The sequence below is a fragment of the Antechinus flavipes genome, chromosome 4 (genome assembly GCF_016432865.1).
Source record: "Antechinus flavipes isolate AdamAnt ecotype Samford, QLD, Australia chromosome 4, AdamAnt_v2, whole genome shotgun sequence".
Lineage (NCBI taxonomy): Eukaryota > Metazoa > Chordata > Mammalia > Dasyuromorphia > Dasyuridae > Antechinus > Antechinus flavipes.
Genome location: NC_067401.1, coordinates 101,954,518 through 101,971,286, shown reverse-complemented (window position 1 = coordinate 101,971,286; position 16,769 = coordinate 101,954,518). Strand labels below are relative to the sequence as shown.

At 39.6% G+C, this 16,769-nt stretch overlaps 1 protein-coding gene across 1 annotated transcript; it reads left to right on the top strand.

The window, feature by feature from the left end:
- The first annotated feature begins 405 nt into the window (after positions 1 to 405).
- On the top strand, positions 406 to 5,391 carry ACTA1 (actin alpha 1, skeletal muscle). The gene is made up of 7 exons (XM_051993620.1): positions 406 to 523; positions 1,789 to 1,929; positions 2,767 to 3,091; positions 3,798 to 3,959; positions 4,241 to 4,432; positions 4,609 to 4,790; positions 4,993 to 5,391. The coding sequence occupies exons 2-7, from the start codon at positions 1,801 to 1,803 to the stop codon at positions 5,134 to 5,136; spliced, it is 1,134 nt and encodes a 377-aa protein (XP_051849580.1). The 5' UTR covers positions 406 to 523; positions 1,789 to 1,800; the 3' UTR covers positions 5,137 to 5,391.
- Positions 5,392 to 16,769: the final 11,378 nt, after the last annotated feature.

The window sequence follows — 16,769 nt, the reverse complement described above, 5'->3', positions numbered from 1 at the left end:
ATAACCCCCAACCCACTAAACCCATCTTTCCGTTTTATGTTCCTAATCGTTTAGGGATCAGGGATAGGAAGCACCAGTACATACACGGGGACGCGCACATACGTGCATACCCATGTACACACGTGCACACCCCTCTCCCCTAACTTCCCAGACCAGCTGGAGGGGCGGATTGGGGAGGAGCTGCAAGCCCGGGGAGACACTCCTTATACGGCCTGGCCCGTGTTACCTGGGTCAGGGCCAGGGTTCTCCTTCTTTGGGCAGAGCTCGGGGGTTGGGGGCCAAGTCCGAGGGACTCGAGGGGAGGGGGCTCTTAGTGCCCAGCACCCAAATATGGCTACAGAAGGGTAGAGACATTCCTGCGGGTCTGTTCTATGGGCGGGGAGCGGAGAGTCCGCGGACTATATAAAAACCTGCCCGGGGGGCTGCAAACCCACCTCACCGGACAACTCCAAGAGAAGCGCCTCCCGCGGCATACCCCCGGGCCCGAGTCGGAGCTAAGAGGCACCAGCAGCCACCCACACAGGTAGGAAAGGGGAGGAGGGAGAAAGAAGGGAAGAAAGGGGAGGAGAGCCAGGGTGTGAAGGAGGGAAAAAAGGAATAGTTTCTAGTGGAGAGAGCAACAGTCAGACTGGCTCAGCACCGCCCTCCCGACAGTCAAGCGCACAGAGTCTCTGGTTCCTCACGTTGCTCACGTCGAGCTTCCTCTATACCCTGCTTCTCTGGGTGCTCAACAACCCTCGAGGGAACGCTCCCCAATTTAGCCACTTCATCTCCAGCTTCCACTGTCCCTTCCATCCCAGATTTAGCTGAAAAAGAATCTAGCTTTCCCAGAGACTAGGACCCCCTGTCCTCTTGAAGTCCCACAGAGAGTTAGGAAGCAGGCGATTGATAGATACCCTTCCCACCCTTAACCCTCCACCCCCTAAACTGAGCTCCAGGTCCAAACCAAGGAAGCCTGCTGAGCTTGGGAAAAGAAAGGACGTTGTCTTCCTCAAAGAGAGACCAGCCTTCACTCGGCACCCCTAGGGGAACAGTGATTACTTGACATCCAAGCCTTTTGGATTTAGAGACTGAGATGTTACAGGGAGCTCCACTCAGTCACAGCTGCTAGAAAGCAACAGCCGGCAGGGAACGCGGGTGGAGAAAATGCTTCAGGCAACACAGTTAAGCAGAGAACTTCCTGGAATGATTGGGATTTGGAGTGGGGGGGAGAAGGGATTTCCCCCCTTGTCTCTACCTGGGGTCAGATGAGTCAGATGGAAATGTCTCATCTGAGGGGATTGAGATAGCTATGAACAAAAGATAAGAAGTCTCTTCTAAAGGTTCTGGAACAACTAAGCTTCTCTCTCTCCCCGTGTATAAAAAAGAGCATATGGACACGTTCACTTTGATGGGGAGAAAGATTGAATTCCTGTTGATCCTGGATCATAGGCCTTAAATAGAGGGACTATGGGCACATAGTCCACCTTACCGGAACTTTCAACCCAATCCTAGTTTGGTCAATGAATTACTCACCCCTGGGCCGCCAACACTGGCGGGACACCAAGTAATTCAGCTAAGGTGTGCAGCTGGAGTGTACTTAACTGGAAGGCAAGCCGCAGAACACTAGTACCGAGCGAGTGCTCGCTAGGAGCATAGTGGGCTTTTTGAATCGCACTGCCCTGTGCTCCCCGGGTGGCTGCGGGCCCATGCTCCCAGCTCCGCGTCTATGGATGGGACCAGCGACCAGAGAAGCTGATGGGAGGCGGGTGGCCACACAGCACACTAACACGGGGCCTCCTTTTGCAGAAAACAGACACCATGTGCGACGAAGATGAGACCACCGCCCTCGTGTGCGACAATGGCTCTGGCCTGGTGAAAGCCGGCTTTGCCGGAGATGATGCCCCCAGAGCAGTGTTCCCTTCTATCGTGGGCCGCCCCCGTCATCAGGTGAGATGTAGTATCCCGAGCCCTTATCCTCCGCCCCAACGCATCTAGCGCTTGCGTGCGGGGAGCGGGATGTTGGAAAACAGAAACAGCCCTGTTTTATAAGCCTTGTTTCAGAGGCTCTGTCTCTGAAAGCACCAACCCTGTATTCAACGAGGCATTCAGCCAGAGGGACATTTGGTACTGAGGAAACTTAAGAGATATGGGTTCGAATCCCGACTCTGGCACTGATTCGCTTAAGTAATTTGAGCAAGAGTTAAGCTGCAGTTTCTTTGTTTGAAAACTAAGAGGTGGGGCAGCTAGGTAACTAAGTGGGTATAGGGCCAGATCTGGAATCCGGAAGATCTGAGTTCAAATTCGACATTAGACACGTATTAGCTGTGTGACTCTGGGCAAGTCACATAATCCTGTTTGCTTCAGTTTTCTCATCTGTCAAATGAGTTGGAGGGGGAAAAAGTGGCAAACCACTTCATTTTTTTTCTTTTTGGCCGAGAAAACCCCAGACAGGTTGGCCACAAGTCAACAACAAAAAATGGAGGATGGGAAGGAGAGGAAGCAATTATGCTCTTGCCAAATGACTCCTAGAGTAGAATTGGGTAACGCTTTGTAAAGCCTTAAAGTGCCATGTGTAAATATGAATTTCGTTACCTTCCTCAGCTCAAGCTCGGGTTCTTTTGTAGGACTACTACATAGAAATAGCTTAAAGTTAGTGGGAGTTTCCCTATCTCCAAGTATGTCTGACACGCGGGATAGCTGTCACTCCGAGCTCCTTTTTTTTTTCTTTTTTTAAGCCTAATGCTTTTGTCCCTCTTTCCTCTCTCCTTTTGTTCCTGCACCCAGGGCGTCATGGTGGGTATGGGTCAGAAAGATTCCTACGTAGGCGACGAGGCTCAGAGCAAAAGAGGTATCCTGACCCTAAAATATCCCATTGAACACGGTATCATCACCAACTGGGACGACATGGAAAAGATCTGGCATCACACCTTTTACAACGAGCTCCGAGTTGCCCCCGAGGAGCACCCCACCCTGCTCACTGAAGCCCCTCTCAACCCCAAGGCTAACCGGGAGAAGATGACCCAGATCATGTTTGAGACTTTCAACGTCCCCGCCATGTATGTGGCCATCCAGGCTGTGCTGTCCCTCTACGCCTCCGGCCGTACCACCGGTAAGAAATGGTCAGGCTTGGCTCCTCCCTTAGACCCACAGGGCCTCCCGCCCTCTGTTTGGGGCTCATTCTACAAACACTAGCCATCCTCACTAAATAGGTCCAGCTCTTCCTACTTGCATTCCTCCAAGACAGGAGCCTTTTACAAAGGAACACCCCCTGGCCCACCATTACGGCCCCTCCAGACCCTCAACACTGCCACCTCCTATTTACCCACTTCTTGCTCTGTTCCTCTTGTTCTTCCCCTGATTAATTTTGCAGTTCTCCCTCGCCCCGTCTCCCTCCCCTTCTCCCCAGTTCCAGGCTGAACCAGGATGCTATTTAAAACCATCAGATTCTTTGCTCTTCCCTTCCGTAGTTTTGTTTTGTTTTGGCAAAATAGTACGTAAAGTGACTTTACAGATCCAAAATACTACCTTCACCCTTACAGAAGTTATCAAACCCACCCCAAATTCCAGAACAGCATTACTGGCCAACTTAGGTACACATCCTACCCGACTACTTAGCACCTTCCCCACCAAACCCCGCCCTCGCAGAGCCTGAGGCTAACCCTGAGCTCTGACGCGAAAGAAAATTTTAGTACAGCTTTCCACATTTCTGCTGCTTTGGATGTGTGCGCACGCGCAGTCAGTCCATGACTTTTTTTTTTTTTAAAGTCAGGAGGTCGTCAAATCCTCTTCTATCTGTCATCTTCCCGCTCTCTTAGGTATAGTGCTGGACTCGGGCGACGGTGTCACCCACAACGTACCCATCTATGAAGGTTACGCACTGCCCCACGCCATCATGCGTTTGGACTTGGCGGGTCGGGACCTCACTGACTACCTGATGAAGATCCTCACTGAGCGTGGCTACTCCTTCGTGACCACTGGTAAGAAGCAGTGGAAGGCTGAGGCCAAGGCCAGCCAGGCGCTCACAGGGCTGGTTCTTCACCGCCGCCGCCTCCCAAGAGCCCCTCTACTCCTGATTACCCTAAGGGACAAGCTTAACTTCTCCCCCACGCATATCTGCGACCTCCAGTGGTCCGGGATTCTTAGGCAAAGAAGACATGGGGATGGGCTTGCTCTCCTTCTCCCGGGTGGCCTTTGTGCCTTTCCACGTTGCACTTTCTCCAACTAACTGTCAGGTTTGGTTTTTCCCTCCACTTGACAGCTGAGCGTGAGATCGTGAGAGACATCAAGGAGAAGCTGTGCTACGTGGCCCTGGACTTCGAGAATGAGATGGCCACTGCTGCTTCTTCCTCTTCCCTGGAAAAAAGCTACGAGCTGCCTGATGGTCAGGTCATCACTATCGGCAATGAGCGCTTCCGTTGCCCGGAGACTCTCTTCCAGCCTTCCTTCATTGGTAAGGGGCTGCTTGGGGCTTTTTCAGGATCTACTTTGTCTATAATCCAATTCACGAGAAGATGTTTCACTTTGCTTTGTTTCTTCTTATTTTTTTCTAATTCCTTTCTGCTTTCCTTCTCCTCTCCTTCCTATTTCCACTTCTCCTCTTTTTCCTTTCTTTCCTCTGGTCCCAAGGTATGGAATCTGCCGGTATCCATGAGACCACTTACAACAGTATCATGAAGTGTGATATTGACATCAGGAAGGACCTGTACGCCAACAATGTCATGTCTGGGGGGACTACCATGTACCCCGGTATTGCTGACCGGATGCAGAAAGAAATCACAGCCCTCGCCCCCAGCACAATGAAGATCAAGGTAGGATCTTAAAGGGGGCAGAACAGTAGCGGAGACTTCATCATTCTTAGTTAATTTTTAAATCTCCAAATTCACTAAGCAATGATTCTAATCTCAGACAAGAAAAAAAAAGTTCAGCTTCTCATCCATCTAGTTTCTCCCTCCCACCTCAGGGCTTCTCTCTCCCTTTCTGATCATTAGGAATGTTATCTTTCTCTTCCAGATCATTGCCCCTCCTGAGAGGAAATATTCTGTCTGGATCGGTGGGTCCATCCTGGCCTCTCTGTCCACCTTCCAACAGATGTGGATCACCAAACAGGAGTACGACGAAGCTGGACCCTCCATTGTCCACCGCAAATGCTTCTAAACATGTTTACAAGATCAGTGTGCTCACTATTCTCAGGATGACGGATGTTGGTGGTTGAGCTCTTGCAACAGCCAAATAATTATGGCATTAGCATGTCTATTCCTGTTGCTGCAAACCCCCAATTGACACAACGTTTGTAAAGTGTACATAAATTAATTTATTTTACTTTGTTTTGTTATTTTTAAAACAAAATCCTGCAGAAATGGAAAACTTCAAGAAGCATTAAAGTCAGTCATTCTGTCAAGTCCCATAAAACTTGCCATTTTATTTATTTATGGGGGGAGGTTGGAGAAAGAGAATAAGGTTCTTTCACTTTCATCAGACAGGACACCAGCCTCATTTGTTTGCTTTAACAAATTTCACACAGATGAATAATCATGTCCAATTTTAGAGCAATAAAGTTTTCACAGCAGTTTTATCAAAATAAACATGACATGGGTAATATCAATATCATTCCCATTTCACAAATTAGGAAACTAAATTTAACTCAGAGTAGTTAAATGATTTGCCCTTCTCTCCCCCATCCTCCCCTTCCCCAACACCTCTTCACAATTATGGAATCATCATAGTAAAGTCTCCTAACTCCACGTTCCATATTCTTTCTTTCATATCACTGAACAGTTTAAAAGGAGGAGGAAGGTTATAGTTGTCCCCCTGTGCTCAGGCCAAATCAGCCCTATTGTGTTCAATTTTGAGAATACTTGAGAACATTGTCCAAGATGGTGAGGGGACTAAAAACCATTCTTATAAATATCAGTTGAAGAAACTGGAAGTTTTTATCTTAGAAAAGACTTGGGGATAAGGTGATACAACATCTATCTTATGTTTCTCAGGGCTGAAATATGGGAAGAAAAAATGCCTTAGAGAGCAATTCTAAGAACTATAGGTAGGAGTTGCATAGAGACAGGTTTATATTCAGTGTGTAACTGAACCCAAATAGAATATATATACTGCTTAGGGCAGAGACTCTTTTTGCCTTTTCCTTGAATCTTAGGTGTTTAGCACAGTGATGGCACATGGAAAATACCTAGTAAATGTTTGATGATTGCTTGACTGACTTGAGAGTAAAGAAAAACTTGCAATCACAGTTAAAGTTACCTCAAAGTAGAATGGACTATATTGCCCGCAGAGATGCGATCCCTCTTACAAAAAAAAAATCTTCTAGCAGAAGCTGAATGAGGAAGCAGCTTGGGATGGTGGCTTGAGTGCTGCAGCTAGGACGATCTGCCTTCATTTCCCACCTCTGATACTACTAGGTGTGTGACCATAGACAAGTTATTTAACCAAATTGTTGAGACTAATAATTCTTTTAGTAGTTATCAAATGGGATTGGTTTAAGGATTAAGTAAAATTAGATACATAAAGTGCTTTGCAAATCATCAAGCTGATATGCAAAAGACAGCAACTGTTATTTTTATTATGATCTCTGAGATCCCTTCTAATCCTGTGATTCTGTAGAGACAATCTCCCTTCATGCCCTTCATAGTGTTCCTCTCTGGATCACGTTCTTTACAAAGGTCTTTCTTGTATCCTAACAGGTCTGAGGTTATCCCTACTTAATAATTTCTGAAATAAATCTTGCTTATGAGCAGCAAATGTGTCAAGAAGCAAGCCTTATCTTCTAAAGAGACAGGAGAAAGCACTTCCCTTACACAGGCGCTGACCATGGTGCTGTAAACTGCAAACTGATGGATGAGAACATCCAGATGATTTACACAACCTGCTTCAGAACTGAGACTTATTCAGCGTTCAGCTAACATTTTCTTCTCAATAAAACAACTATCTTATTTCCAATTTACCTTATTCTCTCCTCCAATAAACATATATTAAGCACCTACTGTGTACCAGATATCAAGTATATAAAGACAAATACGAAGCATCTCCTGTAACCTATTTCAGCTAGAATAGCAATTAAAATTTTTTTTGGTCAAGGGTTTAATGCATTAAATGATAGTGCTATATGTTTAACCTATATCAGATTGCTTGCTGTCTTGGGGATAAGGGAGAGGAAAGGAGAGGGAGAAAAATTTGGAACCCAAAATTATGAATGTTGAAAACTGCCTTTGCATGTATTTGCAATGGTATTTAATGCTATTAAAATTTTTAAAAATGACAATGCTAAAGGTTACTTTCTGTTTTTAATATTCCAAATTTAATTTAGAAGTATAATGGTCATTGTATAATCAAAATCAAAGAACTCCTTGAATATCACCATGAAACATTGACCTCATGCCCACTGTGTTATAGAATCTGGGAATTTGTTTAAGACAACAGATGATATGTGTACAGAAATAAACGTGTTAATTTAAAATAACTTGGGTTAAGTGCCTGGTAGCAGTACAGGAATTCACAGAGGCATAGGATGAGGAATGGCTTGGCTAGGCTGGTGAAAGCTGCATGGAAGAGATAGAACATAAGTTGAGCTCTGAAGAAAGGGGGGACAAATAGAGAAGAAAAATGGAGCACTGGAGATAGAAAAAAGAGAGTGAGGAGAGAGGATGGAAGCAGGAGCAATAAAATTCAGAATATTGCAGCACAGCTAGAAAAGCATGTTTTTTTCCTTTGAAAATTCAGGATTTCCCGTTAAGAGAATAACTTACCAAAAATAGTAGAGGGGGTTTTCTGCCAAATTCCCAGAAAGCTGATTATCATGCACATGACTAGCAGCCAGACTTATATATTCTACTTTTCTTTGAGCATTAGGCTTAAAATGAAGAGATCTGAGCTCAAATCCCAGTTCTTGTGCTTAATAGTTATATGGCTCAGAATAATTCATTTTAATATCTGAATTTCCATTTCTTTATCTGTAAAATGGCGGGGGATACTTCTTGTACTACAATAATACAAAACAACAAAGTAGGCACTAAGTGTCTACTGTGGGAAGAGAAAAATTCCCATAATATTTCTTATTAGGGAAATTCAAAGTTTAAATAAAATATATTCAAGGTTAACTCCTAAGGACAACTCAAAACTATGATAAATAATACAACAACTATGTGTAAAATATTATATTAGCATTATCACATAATTGTATAAAAAATACAAAACAAACTGCAATGTTAAGTTTGAGAGGGGTGCTTATTGACAACTAAGAGTATCAAGAAAGATTTTGTAGAAAAGGTGACATTTGCATTAAGATTTAAACAATGTATAATTCTTCAGTAGACAAAAAAGAGGAGAGTATTCCAGATGAAAATAACAACTGAGCAAAGACAGAGATATGAGAAGGCAGAATGTGTCTGGAGGGAATTGTTTAATTTCTCTGAATTATATGGTACATGGAGGGAAATATGAGTGCATTACCAACTTCACTATCCTGTGAGAAAGATGGTAGCTAAAGCCCAACTATTTGACTTCTCAATTCTGGAAACAGAGTACTCCCATTCAGTTCTCTCAAAATAGCAGCCAGAATTTTTTCAAGAATTCTCTTGATAATTTATATTTTTCAAATAAGAGTTAAAACAATTCTCTCAGAAAATGAATTCTCTTCTGTCAGTATCTCAATGAGGTTTTTTTTTTGTTGTTGTTGTTTGTTTGTTTGTTTGTTTGTTTGTTTTATTTTTTACCATTACAGGTCATAGACTCCAGAATTAAAGTTAAACTCTCCCACTTCTAACAGACTTTCCATAGAATAACAGTTTAATGGTCACTTCGAGATTTTATTTCTTCTTAAGGATACAGTAACAGTATATATTATCTCTGTGGGTGAGATTGTTAAAGATGAGCTATATCTGGGATGGTAACATTGTGGAGGGCCTTGAATGATAGTCACAATAATTTGAACTTTACTCAATAGACAACAAAAAGTCATTGAAGATTTTTTGATTTACATATATGATTATTATTACCACAAGATGATGGATATGGAGAGAGGAAAGGGAGAAAGACCTTTTAGGGAATTATTTTATTGCAATAATCCAGGCAGGTGATAATGAAAGCCTAGATTAGGCTGCTTGCAGGAGGAAGAGAAGAAGAGATTAGTTATCACATAGAACTATTGAAAGGAAAATTTAAAATTTAAAATCTTAAAGTGCTATATAAATGTTATTGAGTTTTCAAAGGAATCAGTATGCCAAATCCAAGTGTCATGAAAAATTTTCAGTAAAATATGAGAACTGAATAAAAGAAATGTCTGCCAAGTATAAATCAATATTCTATCTAGGTTAGAGGAAGACTACAAATGAACTACACTTATTTTGAGTTTTAAAATATTTGAAGAAAAATGTAAGCAATCATGATAACCTACATGCAGATTTAGGAGTCCATACACATATGTGAATACATTTATATACTGAACAACCTGAATAATTAATATAGCCTGTAGCCTGGAAAACAATGGCTTTTCAAATGGTAGCTAACCTGTTAAATTAAGCAAGTTTCTACCAGAAGCACTAACCTAATTAATTAGGATTAAAGTATAGTTTCTTACAAGATAATTATTCTGTCCCCCTGGGGATGATCAAGAAGTGATTCATACTATGCTTTCCTTTTTAAGCTGAAATAAGCTTCTCTTTGAATTTATGTGCAAGATTTCTAATGGTGGCAAGTCCCATTGTGTAGCTCATTCAGACATGAGTGTAAGGGATGCTAATTTATTGATATCCAATCATATGTGGAAAAATTAATAATGAAGTGTATATATAAATGGGGTAATTTGGAGAAGGCACACTAGGAGGAGATTTTGGCAATAAAAAAGCCACGAAAGCAATACAATTTTGTTTTAAAAAGAAAAAGAAGTGAAGAAAACCAGTGACTATAAACAAACATCTCTGGAATAGAGATTGCTTTACTACTTCTTTAATTTATCCAAAAACTGAATTACAGAAGTTTGAAAAAAAGAAATCATTGGGTAGTTTCTTTTATTAGTAGACATGGAAAAGGAAGACAGGGTATCAATTTAGCAATAGCTCTGGAGAAATTATTAAACATAGTTTTCTAATTTGGGAGCTAATTGTGGTCTTTTCATTGTCAAACTGACAGGAATTCAGCCAAATGGGCTGGAATAGCACTTAGTGAGATAAATGATTGATATAGAGACTCAAGTCCTGTCTGATTCTTCTGCACAGATTTCTGACTTCCATTTAACTACTGTTTTCTTATATGTAATGTAGGGACAAATCTATCTATATTCCTGGGAGAGGGAAAAGGACTATACCAATATATTTGACAAGTATTCTGACCCGGTTAGCATTTTTATACTGCTGCTGCTTGCTAAAAAGCCCCAGAGAGGATGAAGAAACTTTGGCATATTAAAGAAGGACTATGTATATACCCTGATAACTCTCAATAGCACACATATTAGCTTATTTGGTTACATGGAAATGTCATTAAAGAGAGGAGAGAGAGAGAGAGAGAGAGAGAGAGCGAGAGAGAGAGAGAGCGAGCGAGCATGGCTTTCTTCTATAACAAAATTAAGGCTGTCTTTATTTTCCATTAACTTTATTAAAGATCCATTTTTTAAAATTATCTTTTTTTGGAGGGCTGATGCTTTTATCACTGGGTCACATAGCTGCACCTATTCTTGAATACATGACTTCCCCGCTTCTCCTAGGAAGCTATCTTTTGTAACAGAAGGACAAAAGCAATTTTGTCTACCAACATATCAGTGGTGTATGCCATTATATACAATATTCCACAATAGCCCCCACCTTTGCAATGAAGGGAGAGAAGTTCATTTCTTCAACTTTTCTCTGAAGCCAAACTTGATTATTACAACTAATCTGGGATGAAGTAAATGTCCAGTTTTCCCAGCATCCTTTAATAAATAGACAATAATTACCTTAGTAATTATCCTAGTAAATTGATCTTCTTAGGTTTATCAAACATTGTGTTACTATGTTTAATTGCTTCTGGATCTTCTTTATCTACTTTGTACACTGATGAGCCTATTGTTTTAATTAACACTTTTGGTTGTTAAAATTTTGTAGTATTTTTGGAGATCTGTCACAGCTAACTCTCTTCATTCCTATTTTTCTTCGTATTTCTCAGTATATGCTTTTAAATTAATTTTTATTATAGCTTTTTATTTACAAGATATATGCATGGGTAATTTTTCAGCATTGATCCTTGCAAAACCTCCTATTCCAACTTTTCCCCTCCTTCTCCCCACCCCCTCCCCCAGATGGCAAGTAGACCAATACATGTTAAATATGTTAAAGTATATGCTAAATACAATATATGTATACATGAATACAGTTATTTTGCTGCACAAGAAGAATCAGACTTTGAAATAATGTACAATTAGCCTGTGAAGGAAATCAAAAATGTATAGAGGGATTGGGAATGCTATGTAAGGGTTGACACTCATTTCCCAGAGTTCTTTTGCTGGGTGTAGCTAGTTCTATTCATTTCAGTATATGTTTTTAAAGAAGATATCCTTTTCATCAAATTTTATATATATATGTGTATATATATATATATATATATATATATATATATATATAAATATAGGACTGTAGATGCTTGGATTAACATGATGTCATTCATTCACACACTACATATTATGGGAGATGTGCTAAAAACAAGATGTTAGAGGAATTATAAAAAATAGTAACACAGGATCCCTTCCTTCCAAAAACCCACTGTTAAGATCTTACCAATATGGCTACATAATCCTCATTTCTGTTTTCATTAAGTAGCTCTTCTGGTACCTTGTCTGTCACTGTGAAAATATTGCTAGCAAGAGGGAATAATGAACCAAAGGAGCATTGAATGCTTGTGGATTGTGTAGCTGAAGTTCACATCCAACCCCAGAAATCACAAGGCTACTTTTCCTACTATAAAACATTGTTTTTCTAATGTAGATGAATGAGCTCCAGATATCGTTCCTTGTTGAGGAGAACATTCCCCCATTGTGTACAGGAAGGCTGGCCAATGCCCTGGTTTTTTGTAACCGAGAGAGTGGCACTGCCTCCCACAACTGCAGGGATCTTCATTTTGTCAAAGCTAACTTACTAAGCATGAAAGAGGCTCATAGAGGGGATAGGGGATAGGCTGGGCTGGCGGTGATGGCAAACAATCTTTAGTCAATGCTAGAACTGGGATCAATTTTCAAGTCTCCTTATGCCTTAAGAGATTTTTCTACAAGATCATGCTGCTTCTGAATGCCAAATATTTCCTTTTATTCCTTTCCTTTCAGCCAAGTTAATGAAAAATGATTTTCGCTCCCTTCTACAACCCTCTTTCCTTCCTATCTTTCCTACTTCTTAATCTCCTTATGATTGTAGGCTCAGAGATTTAAACCTGCAGAAACCTCAGAGAACATTTAATCCAACCCCTCTCATTTTACAGATGAGGAAATTTAGGTTTACAAAGATTTAAAATACTTGCCTAAGGATGCACAAATAACCAATCTTCCTCCTACTCTTCTTTCTTCTTCTCTCTAAATATGCTAAATCATTGTCCATCCTTTTGAACATTGCCAACAATACAAAGCTTTCTTAACGAACTAGTCTTTGTGGAAAAGCAACAAATATAACAATTTGAAGACAAAGTGATGCTCAAAATCCCAAAACAGACACTCCCCTATAAAAATCTTTCATTTCATTGCCACATGATTTAATTACAAAGAAGCATAGAAAACATACATTAGATTATACCACTGATTGTTAAGTTGTCATTGTTATAGTATGATTTATTTTGTCTTCCCCTGTTCCCTCCTCTGTCTCTGTAAAGTAAGACATAGCTACAAGACATAGCATCAGCAAACAGGAACTGGATTGTTAAATTTTGATAGGGCTGATAAGAAAGGACATGGAACTCATAAGCACATTTTCCTTTTCACAGCTCTGAGTTAGCAGCTACTTGGATTTTCTTTTCTTTAGTTTCCTAGTGGTTTCATTTGATAATGAAGACTTCAAGTAGATAGTGAAGAGAAGCATTTGAAAGTTTGGAAAATGCAGCTTCTCTTTTCTCAGACAGAAATAGGTATTTTTGCATTTAAGACAATGTTTGAAAAATTGTACTTTCCTATATTTGAAGATTGTGTCCATTCACTCTCACAACAGACTGAATCTTTACCATAACATGTATGCCTTATACTAAATAAAACCCTATAGACTCTGGAAAGCACAATTTTCTGGTGGGAAATTATGTGTAATAATATTAACAAGTATATCTTGTGCCTTCCTAATATGTTATACTATAAGAGATTGCCTACTCCTGGTTCCAGATCTGACCATTCTCAAGGCATAGAATGGAAATATATATATATATATATATATATATATATATATATATATATATGTATATATATATATATATATATATATATATATATATATATATATATATATATATATCCCTTTGTTTTGGCAAATATATTTGAGAACTAAGAAGGCACTAACAACTGAGGGAATGTATCCTTCTACTTGGTCTTCATCTTAAATCCTCTCACCACTGCTTCTTCCCCATTATAACCAATAGTCCACCCTCCTAATTCACCAAGAAGATTGAGTCCATTTGTTATTCTTGAGCCTTTCTCTTTCATTTCTCAAAGCTTCATACCTTCATCAACCTCTCTCTTCTTTTTTACTGTAGTTATAGAAGAGATATTTCTACTGCTTACTAAGACTGATGCTTTTATCTATGTTAATGATTCCATTCCACCTACTGCCTTTCAGATCTTACTCCAGGAGTCATTACTACTCTATTATATTGGAAATTATGGAACTTTGTGATTCCAGAAGTACATAAAAGGCAATTCAAAGCTCCATGATGCTTGTAGTAGGTCTAGGTATAGTGCCATGGATGAATTCCATGTAAGAAATAGAGAAAAAATTATTATTACAAACACAGGACTAGAAAAAAATATACTGATCAAATAATATAAACAATGGATAATTGACTAAGTTTTATACTTCAATAAAACAATCATTAAAAGACCTTGAAGAAAGCCTTTAATACACAAGCAGATCTTCTATGAAGGATTTATGGAAGAACTTTGCTAACAATTGCATAAGAATGACGTGGATGCAACAGATTGGCTAATATTACAGAAAGTAAAATGAAAGTAGGAACATTAATGCACTGAGGGTGGAGTTGTGAATTGATCCAACATTCTGGAGAACAACTTGGAACTATGCCCAAGGTGCTATAAAACTGTGCATACCCTTTAATCCAGTGATATCACTACGAGGTCTGTACCCCAAATAGGTCAAATAAAGAGGTAAAGGACATATACATACATACATATAGATATACATATGTACCTATACAACATATATATAAATACATATGAAAAATGAATACACATGCAGCTTTTTTGTGGTGGTAAAAACTGGAAATCGAGAGGATTCTCATCAATAAAAGAATGGTTGAACAAGTTATGGTATATGATTGTATTGGAGAATACTATTGTGCTATAAGAAATGTCAGGCAAGATGCTTTCAGAAAAAACCTGGAAAGACTTACATGAACTGATACAAAGTGAAATGAGCAGAAGCAGAACATTGTACAGAGTAACAGCAATATTGTACATTGATCACCTGTGAATGACTTAGCTATTTTCAGCAATACAATGATACAGAGATGATTCCGGAGGACTTAATGACAAAAAACGCTATCCACTTCCAGAGAAAGAACTGATGACACATGAATACAAATTGAAGCATATATATTTTTAAATCTTCTTTATTATTTGTGTTGGGGTTTATTTTATTTTACTTTGAATTTTTTTTACAACATAGCTAATATGAAAATTTTTGTTTGACTGCACATACATAATCTGTATGAAATTGCTTGCCTTCTCAAGGAGGAAAAAGGGGAGGGATGCAGAGAATATGGAATTCAAAAGTTTTTTTGCATTTTTACAAAGCTTTTTGTTTTCAAAACATATACATAGATAGCTTTCAACATTCACTCTTGCAAAATCTTACGTTTCAATTTTTTTTCTCTCCCTTCCTCCTACCCCCTCTCCTAGACAGCAAGCAATCCAATATATGTTAAACATGTGCAATTATCTTCTATACATATTTTTACAATTATCAGGCTGCACAAGAAAAATTAGATCAAAAAAGATAAAAAAGAGAGAGAAAAAACAAAACAACACCAACAAAGTGAAAATACTATGCTGTGATCCACACTCAATCCCACAGTCTTCTCTCTGGGTACAGATAGTTTTCTCTATCACAAGATTATTGGAACTGGCCTGAATCACCTCATCCATCAGAATTGATCATCATATAATCTTCTTTTTGTTGTGTACAATATTCTGTTGGTTCTACTCAGTAATTAGCATCAGTTCATGTAAGTCTCTCCAAGCTTTTTTGAAATCAGCCTGCTGATTGTTTCTTATAAAACAATAATATTCTATAACATTCATATATTATAACTTATTCATCCATTCCCCAACTGATGGGCATCCACTCAGTTTCTAATTTCTTGCCACCACAAAAAGGGCTGCCACAAACATTTTTGCACATGTGGGTCCTTTCCCCTTTTTAATGATCTCTTTGGGATACAGGCCCAGTAGAGACACTGCTGGATCAAAAGTGTATACACAAGTTGATAGCCCTTTGGATGTAGGAACTCAAAAGTTTTAAAAATTGAATGTTAAAAAGTTTTGTTTACATGTAATTGGGAAAAAATAAAATTAAAATTAGTACTAAGGGGAATAAAATAAGTACTAAGGAGAAAAAGGAAAGGCAAAAATTTTCCTTGCCCTCCAAGAACTTACATTCTAAAGGGAAAATGTATAAATAACTAAGTACATACAAAATACATACAGAGTAAATGGAAAAAAAGATAAAAAGGGAAGGCATTAGTGATCTCTCCCTCTTTTCTCCCTTCCCCAGTCTTGGGCTTGTTGCCTAATTCTGATGCTGATCCTTCTTATTCAAACCCCTATGCCTGTGATCAAAGGCATGCATTTATAAGACAGCTGGAGGGGATTAGGGACATAGTCAATATCCCTGGAACAGCATAAAGCTCAGAACATGGCTGTGAAATGCTAAGGGACTTTTGGACAAGCCTGCCCCTTTCATCTCTGTGCTCCGTACTCTAGAAAAGAAAAGAGTCCTGGGATGCTATTCCAGGCTTAGGTACTGATCCAGCTTGTATAGTTTGACACAAAGTCAATAGTTGACTGATAAGTGCTATAGCATAACTTTGGCTATGAACCCATATTTCCCTCTGGGTAAATGATCAATGAACTGCACACATTCCCATTCACATACATACACATATTAAATGAAAAAGAATAGAATAAAGGGTGGTGAATTCTGGTTAGTCTTATAATTCTTTGTTGAGTTGTTTTTCAATTGTATCTGATTCTTTGTGACCTCGTTCTCAAAAAATTTTCTTGGCAAAGATCCTGAAGTCGTTTACCCTTTCCTTCTCCAGCTCATTTTCCAGATGAGGAAACTGAGGTAAACAGGGTTAAATGCCTTGTCCATGGTCTCACAGCTAGTAAGTTTCTGAAGCTGGATTTGAACTGAGGCCTTCCTGACTTCAGGCCCAGGGCTCTTTCCACTGTACCATCTGGTTGCAATGATTCTAGTCACCCCTAGATCACCCTATCTGACCAACAGTCAAGTGAGAGGTAGTAAGAGCCTGGACCAGGATGGTTGTCCTTCCTGTGAGCGGAACTGAGGGCATGAATGTGACGGGCAGCTAATTGGATGTGTGGGTGAGAA